Below are 11,614 nucleotides of genomic sequence, written 5' to 3'. Positions count from 1 at the left end.
AAAAAAACGTAGACGTAATTTTTAAACTTTCTTCTTCGCACCCTTCCTCAGGGTTTCCGCTCTGCCCACGCCTCTGGTGGTTACTGAGACACTTTTCTGATAAAGAGGAAGGAAGAACCAGCAGCTGTTGTCCTGGATGCTCGGTGACAGAGTGAGCCCAGGCAGGGAAGTGTTCCTGATTTACCCCAGCCTGGGAAAGGCAGACCAGCCTGGCTGGAGAGGGAGCAGCCCTGAAGGAAGGATGGGAATGGTGCTGCGAGCAGCTGTGCTCCTGAGCTCCCTTCTCCACTGCAGAGGTGAGTCTGGGCTGGGCATGGGGCCCTGCCCTGGGTGTGCTTGGCAGGGGCAGCTCTGTTTTGGGAAGAGCTCAGATTCAGTCCTCAGAGTGAGAGAAATGTCCTGGGACAAAGGCAATGGTCTGCTTTTTTACAGCAAAAAGAGTTGTAGGTTTCTTTACCCAGAGTGGTTTAAGTTTCTCATGTTTGGCTCAGGCTGAGAGAATGGTGTGTTTCAGAAATGCAAATAGGCAGTGGAGAAGGAAAGTCTTTGCTGTTCCTCAGAAGCCCCAAGGGTGATGTTGGGGGCAGACACTGTCTGAGACCAGAGAGCTGCAACTTGGACTTCAGACCAACTCCTTCCCTCAAGCCTGAGTTATTGGATAACTCTGAGCCTGTGCTCCACTCAGTGCTGGTGGTGGCAGGAAAGCACCAGGCAGAGCAGGAGAGCCAGGCTGCACCCATGGCAGGAGTCAGTGCCCCGGCCATCAGCCACTTCCCATCTGTCTCATGCCACAATGATTTTTGGTTAACCCACCCCTGAGCAGCCCAACCCTCACCCTCCCCACTGCCTGCTGGTGTTCCTCATCTGGTGGGTTCTCTTAGCCAATGCTCTTGCCAGGGCTTCACCACCTCAGAGCTGCCTTCACCCTGGCTGCTCTGTGGCTTCATTTTCGTCTTCCTTTCTTCCTGCAGCTTTTCTGGAGCTGAGTGGCCCCAGTGAGATCAAAGGGGTCTGGAAGGACTCTGTCACTCTGCCTTGTGCCTATGTGCCTGTGGAGGACCTCGTGCAGCAAACCCTCACCTGGACTGTGGTGCATGACAAGGGTTCAGGTGCCATCATTCGGAGGGATGACTCCGGGGACCAGGTTCTCCTGTCTGAGTACAGGGACAGAGTCAGCATCCCAAAGGCTGCCCCAGGAAATGTGTCTCTCCTCATCCTGAGCCTGGAGATCTCTGATAAAGGAACCTACACTTGCCAGGTCACCTGGAGAGACAGCAACAACAGCCTGATAGCAAAGGAGATCACCACCACTTTGGAGGTTGTTAAAGGTAAATCCAAGAAGGATTCAGGAGGGAAAGGCTTGGCTCAGGAAGGCTTTTGGGAATTAGAGCAGGTAGGCAGTGACTGTGTGTTTGCATGCAGAAGCACTTTGCTGATCAGTGTCAGCCTCAAGCAAGAAACAGCAAATAGGTCAGAGAGAAATTCTGCCCAGGACACAGCATGCTGCAGCTCAGGGAGGACCTGTGGCTCCTCAAGGACCAGCTCAGCTCTGGCTCTATCTGTAGCCGATGGCTCAATGTTTCCCAGTGGAATGCAGCAGTGGGGAAGTCCTGGGGATGCTGTATTGCTGTTCTTTCACTAAATTTCACCAGCATGTGCTTGCCCTCCCTCTGCCCAGTGTGGGGGGTTTATAGAGGCACAGGGCTGCAGACACCCGTGCGGTGTGGTGGTGTTTGCAGGGATCTTAGGATGAGGGAAGAGATGGGAATGTTGACTCCATGTTTCAGAAGGCTTGATTTACTATTTAATGATTTGTATTATATTAAAACTATACTAAAAGAATAAAGTATTTCATCAGAAGGCTGGCTAAGAATAGAAAAAGAATGATAACAAAGGCTTGTGACTGACTGAGACAGTCTGGACAGCTGGGCTGTGATTGGCCGTTAATTAGAAACAACCCCATGAGACCAATCCCAGATGCACCTGTTGCATTCCACAGCAGCAGATAACCATTGGTTACATTTTGTTCCTGAGGCCTCTCAGCTTCTCAGGAGAAAAAAATCCCAAGGAAAGAATTTCGCAGAAAATATCATGGCTACAGCGCGGCACAGCTGAGCTCATCCTGTGCAGGGAGGCGATGCTAAAGCCGAGCTAAACCCTTCCTCCTGGGAAGCGAGAGCTGCTGCGGCAGGGGGACCGTGCCCAGCCCAGCCAGGGCTCCGTGACCCGGCCCCTGTGCTCTGTGTTGCAGTGGCAGCCACCAAGCCCATCATCAGAGCAGCGGAGCCGGGGCTGACGCTGCCGGCCGGAGCCAGCACCAGCCTGAGCTGCGAGGCCGGCGGGTCCCCTCCCATCAGCTACCGCTGGTTCCGCCGCGGCCCGGCGGGCACGGCCGAGCCCCTGAGCAGCGGGGCCGAGCTGGCCTGGCCCAGCCTGCGGCCCTCGGACAGCGGCACGTACTTCTGCGAGGCGCACAACAGGGCCGGGGCCGGCGCCGTGCAGCGCAGCGATGCCGTGCGCCTGACGGTCACAGGTGAGTGCCGGCAGCGCAAACCCTCTGCAGAGGGGCCCGGGAACCGCATCCTCCTGCCCTGCCCGGCAAGGAGGAAATGCCGAACGCCTTCAGCACCCTGACACAGCCCTGCCCGCTGGCTCCAGCCTGCGTCCTTCTGCATTTCCTCGCTTCAGTTTCCTCCTCTTTGAGGAACTGCTCTTTTCTGATGCAAAACCAGATTTCTACTTCAAACATTCATTTATTTATTCCTCTGTGGGTTTTTTGAAGTTCTCCCTGGCTCTGTAATGCTGCCCATTGCAATTCAGCAAGTTTAGACAAGGAGTCGGGGCTTTATTTGGAGAAGCGGGAACAAGGGAGTGGTAACTCAGTGGCAGAACAAACCAAGCTGGCCTTTGCTCCCCATCGCCAGCTGCGTGTCTCAGGGAGACACACTGCACTTCATTCCAGGCTCTGGCACCTCCAGGCTCTGCAGGACACTGTGTGACAGCTTGGACTCAATGGCTGCAGAGGCCTTTTTCGATCGAATCAATTCCATGATGGGTGCCTGGTGCAAAACCTGCAGCTCTCCTTGGCTGGTGACTGGATCAGCAGAGCTGTGAAGCCCCTGAGGGCAGAGCCAAGCACAGGCACCTCCCAGTGGCCTGGGAAAGAGGCAGAGCCTGCTGAGCTCCCGGACACCGAGCTCTGGCTGAAGCCCTGGGTGCTTTTCCCAGCAGTCCCAGCCTGGAGGGAGCAGCACAGGAACAGGCTCAGTGCTGCAGCTGCTGCCCCACGCTGCTGGCACAGCATCCCCCTCCTGTCAGCTGGGATGGGGCTGCTTCCTCCTGCTCCCCCACCCGTGGGGAATTCTGTACCACAGCAGCATCACCATGGTGGTCAGGCCCCTGTGTAAGACTCTGCTCCCCCTCACCTTGCAGATGTGCCCACAACAACAGCAGCCTTGCAGAGGGATGTGGGAACCACGGGGGGACACCACTCAACCACCAGTCAGGGTGAGAGCTGTGGCAGCTGCTGGCCGGGCTGGGGTGTTGGGGCCGTGTGTCACCAGTGTTTGGATGTGGTTTTATTGCTGGGGACCAGAGTCTTGGCACTACTGAACTTCAGTCCATATGCCTCCGGTTTTAACTCAGATGTTTCTGAAAGTAGATCTTCTTCCCTCAGTTTCCAATCTTTGCAGGGCTAATACGTCTCTCCTTTGTAGGAGAGACTGAACGTGTCTTAGGACAGCTAAAAATGCCTTTTCCTAAGCTGCAGATCATATGGAATGGGATGTTCTGCGCTTGGTTCTTTTCTAAAGGGTTTTTTTGCTGGTTATCTGATCCTGAGTAGAAGCTGCTCAGGGGAGGCAGGTCTGGTGTCTCCAGTGGCAGACACAAGGAATGCAAAAGCTTCCTCAGACCCAACTGAAACCATGTACTTGACCAGGGACAGCTGTTTGAGGGAGGCTTGTGGTTTCCCGTTTGTTTTTGTGGCATGTAGGAATTTTTGCCTGGACTAGAGCAGGCCTGCTTGTTGGGTTATGTTTCATTTGCATTTATGGTGCCCCAGCAATCATGTGGGGATTGTGGAAGCTGGGGGAAGATGTTGGCAGGTGTTGATTGTTCTTGCAGAAAAACCTCAAACAGAGCTGGTGTCTGGAGGTACCTCAGCAATCTCCTGGACTCCATGGGGCTCCACCACTACTGCAGGTGTGTGTGTACAGACATGCAAATGCACACAGGTACCTGGTGTGTGTCTGTGCAGTTTGGTTATACATAAATATGTATATATACTATATATAGTATCCATCCAGTGACCATATGTTACTCCAGGTACTCTCTCTATAGTGTAGAGTATACATAATGCTCATTTCTGCAGTTTGCCTGTTTTCACTGCCTTGTAAGGGGGCTGGAGGCATTCACTTCTGGTCCTACAGCTCGAATCCCAGATCTCCTGGTGCTAAAATGAGGGCTGGAAATGCACAGTCAGACTTTAACTCATGTTTGTTTTCCAGATCTGCCCATAACAGCAACAACTTCTGAGAGTGGTGTGGGATATCCAGGGAAGAATGAAACAATTCATGGTAAGAGCAAAACCAAGCTGAGAAGAAGATTAAGGACCCAAACCAGATGCTCTGTAGTCAAAATTAATATTCTGCCTTTTTAGCTGCAAATTGCATTAACAGCTGTTCTCAAAGAACCTGATAATTTATGGTGGCTCTTTTAAAGATTCTGGATGTTTTTATGGAAGAATAAGAAAAAAAAGTTGACATGTGGGGCACACAGAGTTGTTGCTGTGTTGCTGTGCTCCTGAGCAGTCAGTCCATTTTTTATCTTGGACTGTCAAAGCTGAAACAGCAGAAAAACCTCAATGTGTGCCTCGAGCCAGATCTACACATCCTCCAGCTTTTGCAGCACTGTGAATGGTTTAGACACTTCCCAAACAGAACTGAACAGCATCCTCGAATGGCAAGCTTTATTTCATGATATGCAGTGCAATTATCCTGCCCAGCTCACATTCCTTGTGACCTCAGCATGAGCTGGACACTGTCTGTACAGCTGGGGTCCCTTGCTGAGGTGTACACAGTGCTGGGACACACAACTCCCACTCAGAGCCACAGCACCAAGGCTCTGTGGGGACACAGCCCCATGTGCTCAGGCAGGGCTGGCTCTTGGGGACATGGTAATGTCATGTCCCTGCTGCTGCTGTCACCCAGGAGGGCTCCCCTGTCTGAAATTCCTCTGTTGTATTGCTTTAGAGTTCCAGAGGACTGGCTTGTCCCTGTACCTGGTCATCCTGATTGCTGTGGTGTGTGGTGCTGTGGTTTTCCTTATCATCTCTCTTATCACTTGCATTAGAAGGCCCAAAGACGGTGAGTAGAATGTTCTGGAAAACCTGAATGTTTTACTCATGCCCAGCATGGCTTTACCTCTGATGGGTTTTGGGGCCTGGAGCAGAGCTTGCAGCCACCAGCAGGCAGGAGATGACACAGATGGTGGGAGACCCAAAGAGGCAGAGAAGTCCTTGCAGCCAGGAGGGCCTTCCAGGCTCCAGCTGTGGGGTTGGGGCAGCAGCAGCCCTGGTGCTCCTGAGCTGCTCCCTCCATCCCTGCCCTGCAGCCCATCCCAAGGTGTGTGTGTGGCTCTCTGCCACAGAGCCTTGGGATGGGTGTTTCCCACTGCTCCTCACAGACATCCCAGGGCTCAGACTCACCTGCCTGGCCAGGTTCACGGTTCCAAATCTTTAAAGTCTCTGGCAGAGGGTTCATCCTGTCCTGCTGCTGGGAAGAGCCTTTGGCAGCAGCTGCTGCTCAGCAGTTCCTGTAGTTGGCACCCAGAGGGAAGAGGTCACAGTCAGTTCTCCCTGTTCCATGTGAATTTGTTTCCTCTCTGGTCTTTAGTCACTGGATCCATTCACTGAATGCTCTGTCTCTCCTGCACTGCCACCAGAAATCCCCTTGACCAAATGTTCCTTGGAGCCCCCTCCTCACCAGCTGTGCAGGGAGCACACAGATGTGCTTTGGGCTTTGAGATCCCACAGACTTCATTTTTGCCTTTGTTTTGTGAATGATCTTCCTGTGACTCCATGCTACCAATTAATAATAAAATTGTCAGATATTTCTTTTACCATTTTCCTTATTTTTCTTTCCTTTTTTTTTTTTCTGAGGAATCCAGAATAGCCACTTTCAAAACTGCTCTTTATTGATTTCTAATGAATAGAGAAACTGGGGAAACCTGTGGAGTTCTGGTTTCTAACCTCAACTTTATCTTTGACGTTGGGTCAAAATAACCCAGTAGTGTGATAGCTGGGTTGTTTTTGTTTTCTTGGACTGAATCCTGGGAAACTGAGTCATCACCCACCTGACATGATAACCAAGGCTGTTATTTTTGTTCTGTCTTGAGAAGTCATTTTCTTAAACCAAGAAGTTAAACAAAGGAATTCTTTTTTAAGGAATGTAAATGCAAATTATTGACACAAATTCTGATTTTTTCTTTTCCAGCTCAAGTCTATGATGTAAAATTGTGAGTATAACCCTTTATCTGGCACATAATGAGTCCTGGGGGGAGGTATCAGAGCAGAAACAAAAAGCACTGCTATTAGCTGTCATAATGAAAACCCCCTTAAGCAGTCTGGCTGAAGAGGTTCACAGTTAGCTCAACAGCACATTGCAGAATGGCTTGTGGGCTTTCCACGGCAACAAAGAATGTGGGAAGAAAGAGCTTTTTCATGGCAATATCAGAATTGTAGAAGTGAGCAAGAGCTGCTTATTGACTCCTAAGCCCAGGGAGGGCTACTGAAGATGACTGCCAAGGCTGAATTCTCTCTGTTTTACCAAGGCTAAATTTCCAGTGTTTTTTCAAATGCAAAGGAAAGGAACTCCCCTTCTAGAGACCACTGGTTATACTCTGATTTATCCTGAAAACATCCCTGGCTGAATTTGCTTCTTCTAACCATAGCTAGGAAGGAAGTTGTAGCTATTTCTAAACACAGGTTTCACATCCTGATCTACTTGTAACCAGTGGAAGTTTTACTGAAAAGCCTGATAATAGAAGGAGAACCATTTCTCTAGGTATAAAGTGCTGCTGACCTGAGTATTACAGTGGGAAGTGCCAGCATCCCAGTGCTAGGCTTCCCCAGCAGTGTGTAAGGCAGAAGTTTAAGTAACATTTGAACCCTGAGCAATGGAACAAATGCTGTGATGACATTTGTTCTCAGGGGTTCTATCTTAATTTTAAAAATATTAGGTACCATAAGCCAGACAGTGGATGTGGGCTGTTTTCAGTTCTCAATTTACACTTCCTCCAGTTTTTTTTATAAATATTTATTTCTCTTCAGCAATTATCTGATTGTGCAAGAAATGGTGGTAATCCTCTCATTGCTTGCACACCCTTTGCTGCCTCTCCCTGGAAGCTTTCTCAGGGTTGGAAGCAATGCTGCTACAATGCCCAAGGTTTTTCTGCCACCAGAAGGCAAAGGACAAAATTCTCTCCTTCAGAAAATTGCCATAGCCCAGTGGCCCAAGGTTACATGGGTTTGAGTCAGACCATAGTACTGCTAAAATCCTGATGGTTGGAGATGCTTTGTTCACTCTGGTTGCTATTCTTTTTGCTTTTTGATTTCAGCCACAACTCGAGAGCAGCAGCTTCTTCCAGCACAGGTCTCTATGAGGAACCCATCTCTGCCACTGAAAACCACTATGTGATGGAGCTTGGGGAAAACAAAGTCTCTGAAGAAGTAAATAAGAATGTGTCTGGCTGTGTTGCAAACCCCCAGGAATCTGAGTATGAAGTAGGGGACACTTCCTGAGAACCAACAATGCTGTGCAGATACCAGTCCTGAGGAGCACCTTCACCCAGACAAAATACATATTTATTTTCCCTTCTGCCCCTGACAAATAGGTTAGACAAGCAGTGGTTGCTCTCCCTTTATAGTTTCTGCAGTGAAAAATGCAGGAACTTCAGTTACAGACTGCTGTACAGAATTTCTGATTTTGTTTTCCTTGATTCCCGTTCACACCTCTATCCACTAAAGCCCTTTGAATGCTGCACCAGGCAGGTCCCAGACTAGGAGCACTGTGCTGAACTTACTGCTGTATCTGGCCAAAAGGACCAGTGTTTCCAGCCTTTGTGTGGTGGCAGGAGAGCCAGCACTGAGGCCTGCTCAGCATTCCCCTCCCCGTGGGTGAGCAGGGCAGGATGAGGCTGGCTTGGGAATTGATGGCTCTTCTCCTGCCCACCTGATGCTGCACAGATTTAATATAAGAGATATTTTATAGAAACAATGGAAGGCAGACTAAAGCTAAGAGAAATTCAGGAACCTGCCACACCAGGAGAAGCAGTGCAGGAAGCAGGAATGTGCCCTGCTGTCCTTGTGCTGCCCTTGATCCCCCTGCACAGCACTGCAGGGAGGTCCAATGTGGTTAAACAGCAGTGTTATCCTGGCTGGACAGCCAGCACCAGGATCTGATGATATTAAATACAGCTGTTGTAAGGCTAACTCATTAAACTGAAAATAATTCCATGAATTCTGGTCTCCATGTGTTTTGTGTCTGCATGCACTGTGGGACAGCTGGACAAGGTCCAGGTCCTGACTTGGTCTGGGATGTAGCTGGGCAGAAGAGCAGCTGCTGTGCACCCTGGGCAGTGGCACAGGATGAGCTGAAGTCACAGCAGCTCATCTCTGTGGTGGTGTTCACAGGGGTCCCAGGATGAGGGAAGAGATGAGAATCTTGACTCCATGTTTCAGAAGGCTGATTTATTATTTTATGATATATATTATAGTAAAAGAAAATTATATATTAGAACTACACTAAAAGAATAGAAGAAAGGATTACATCAGAAGGCTTGCAAGGAAAGGAAAAGAATGGAATGATAATAAAATTGTGTGAGTGACCAGAGTCTGAGACAGCTGGACTGTGATTGGCCATTAATTAAAAACAACCACATGAGACCAATCACAGATGCACCTGTTGCATTCCACAGCAGCAGATAATTATTGTTTACATTTCGTTTCTGAGGCCCCTCAGCTCCTCAGGAGAAAAGATCCTGACAAAAAGATTTTTCATAAAATGTGTCTGTGACACATCCCAGAGCAGCAGATTTGTTTAGCAAACCCAGAGCTCAGCCGGCCTCTGCAGAGCACTGGGAGGAGGAGCTGGGCAGCCTGAAAAAAGCCAGCATCAGATGGTGCTGAGTGAGAGTGCAGAGAGCACCAGCAGTGGTGTGTGGTGACTGCAGGTAAGGGACATCTGTGATGGCTGGGGGGGTGCAGCCCACCTGCAGCACCAGGAAAGAAACGAGAACTCGGAAGACATCGAACACATGGGGCACTTTCTTGGAATCAGGAGCTGTTTACAAGGATTTGGCCAAGCTAAAAGCAACCCAGAACTAATGTCATTGACCTGGGAAGGGAAGTGAATTTTTCAGAGAGAGCACTTGTACATCACGTTTCTTCAGTCACACAAGCTTTGAGGGGAAATGCTAATTTACACCAATTTCTCTTTCCTGAAGTGGAACAAGGCTATGTTTTGATGACTGACTGTATGATTATCTGATGTGACAGAACTGTGCTGTGAATGGCTGGGGGAGATCACACAATCAGCTTCTGAGGGACATCCAAAAAGTACTTAGCAAAATACACTCTGTTGAGTCAGATCCATGAGTTAGCTATGGCTGGACCAAACAAGAAAGTCTCAAGCAAAAATTGCTTCTTTTTTGAGTGCATATGGTTGGAAAAGAGTACTTTAAGACCCCTCTTCTTGGTTATCTACTTTTTGGTGATTTGCTCATAGTTGGGTACTGAATTTCATCTCCTTGAACAGGAAGGATCTTATCTATCACCAGAAAAATGACAGCAAACTTCTCTGGCCACTGGCAAACTTTGTCAGAAGATGAATGTAAGATGTAGGCACAGCAGAGCTAGTCCCTATGAACAGGGTCTGAGTGACCATGGGGGGACATGGGGACTTTACTGTGTCACCTGCAGATAGCCCAAGATGAGTAGCAGAAATGACAGAACATGCCTGAGCTGTGGTACTTGAAGAAATGACACTTGAGAGAGTGTCCTGTCCTGTGTGGGGGAGGAAGGTGGGTACCTGGGGGGACAGGCTGCAGTGCCTCACCTGCAGCACTGCGTGGGAGAGAGCAGAAGTTCAGCCCAGAGCAGAGACACTGGAATAAAATACTGCATCTTAATAAACCAGGTAGCTAGCCAGCATGTCTGAGACATTGAAGGCTTTTCTGCTTGTGTTCAGATACAAAACTCTGAGGAGTCCTTTCAGTAAGGAAGAAATGGGCTGACTGTGTGACTCAGGGAGCTATGTCTGCATCCAGGGAGAGAAAGATGTCATGTACATCACATTTGGGGAACTACAGTTATTCATCTCTGCTTTAGTTAAATAGACTTTTTTTTTTTTTTTAATCCTGCATAATTAGAGCCTCAGGAAGTCTTGCATGTCCTGTTCAAAAATAATCATATCAGCAGTTTTAGCTTGGGTTTTCAACTTCTTTCAGGGCGTGTTCCCAAAAACCCAGCTTCTCTTAAACTGTTTTGTGGAGGAGACTGTTTGTCTGGGACAAGGCTCTACTGCTAGTTATGCATCAGGGTGTGGAAAGATTTGAGTTCTAATCATCTCTGTGAAAGTTGACACATTTCCCTCTTTGAGTGACACAGCTAGCAACTTTAACAAGTGGTTTTTTGTTTGTTTGCTTGCTTTTAGGGAGGACTCAAACATTGCTAAAATCTTCTCAGGGGCAGCATGGGCAGATGGATCCAGGCCACGTGCACTGGTACCCACAGCAAAGATGTAAAGAAGAAAAATCAGCAAAAATGAAGTTTCAATGTCTTACATAGACATGTTCTGCAAGAACGGGTGTGGCTGCCCCCGTCGTCTTCCTCAGCAGGGTGGCAGCTGGTGGTGGCTCTCAGAGCCCTGGATGAATTTGCTCCACCAGGTCTTGCAGCACAACATTTGGCTTTTTGCTCCAGACAAGTTCCACCACAGAGATCAGCAGGGTGGAACTTGTAATCACACTCAGCAAGGGTCCCACGGGTGGGCATGCCTCTGCCTGGGACTGAAATGAGATCCACCCAGCTCTCATTACCCTACTGACTCTGGGAAAATGAAGATCATCTCCAGCTCTCATCACCCTAGCAGAGAGGGAATAAGCTGTCACTGACATGGAGCAGCACTTCCAGAGATGGCTTCAGCTGCAAGGTGAATGTTTCAGCCCCAGCAGACAGGTATTTGTAGTGATGGGACAAGGCTGTAGCAAAACCATCCCATTTACCTTCTCTCCCAGCTCCAGTAGAAAACAGCTCCCTGTCCCTCAGACACATCTGCCTCCTGCTCAAAGATACTGTTTTCCTGATGCAGCTGTTAGAACCATCTGCTAAGGCATGGCTATTGAATAAATCCCAAAAAGCTCCTCTACTGACTATTAAACACTTATTACAGAATTCACTAGGTCACTAGATTTGCTTTTATACATGTATCTTATCTTTCTGTAACTCCTTCTGGTAATAATTAGTAAGCACAGATCAATCCTGTGTATCACACCTATAAAATTCTTGGAAGTACTTTTATAGATACCTTACAGAGCACACTCAGAATGTCCCCTT

The 11,614-nt window shown here is 48.8% G+C and overlaps 1 protein-coding gene across 2 annotated transcripts; it reads left to right on the top strand.

The window, feature by feature from the left end:
* Positions 1-204: 204 nt before the first annotated feature.
* Positions 205-8,507, top strand: LOC136562663 (V-set and immunoglobulin domain-containing protein 4-like). 2 transcript variants are annotated; one of them, XM_066559617.1, is made up of 9 exons: positions 205-296; positions 972-1,328; positions 2,252-2,533; positions 3,433-3,507; positions 4,126-4,203; positions 4,509-4,577; positions 5,253-5,366; positions 6,495-6,516; positions 7,618-8,507. In XM_066559617.1, exons 1-9 carry the CDS (start codon positions 242-244, stop codon positions 7,799-7,801), a joined length of 1,236 nt encoding a protein of 411 aa, XP_066415714.1. In that variant the 5' UTR covers positions 205-241; the 3' UTR covers positions 7,802-8,507. The 2 variants fall into 2 exon arrangements, with proteins under 2 accessions (XP_066415714.1, XP_066415715.1); XM_066559618.1 differs by lacking the exon at positions 4,126-4,203.
* The last annotated feature ends 3,107 nt before the right edge of the window (positions 8,508-11,614 follow it).

The sequence above is a fragment of the Molothrus aeneus genome, chromosome 14 (assembly GCF_037042795.1).
Source record: "Molothrus aeneus isolate 106 chromosome 14, BPBGC_Maene_1.0, whole genome shotgun sequence".
Classification (NCBI taxonomy): Eukaryota; Metazoa; Chordata; class Aves; order Passeriformes; family Icteridae; genus Molothrus; species Molothrus aeneus.
Note: the sequence above shows the minus strand (reverse complement) of the source record. Positions and strands in the feature narration are given on the sequence as shown.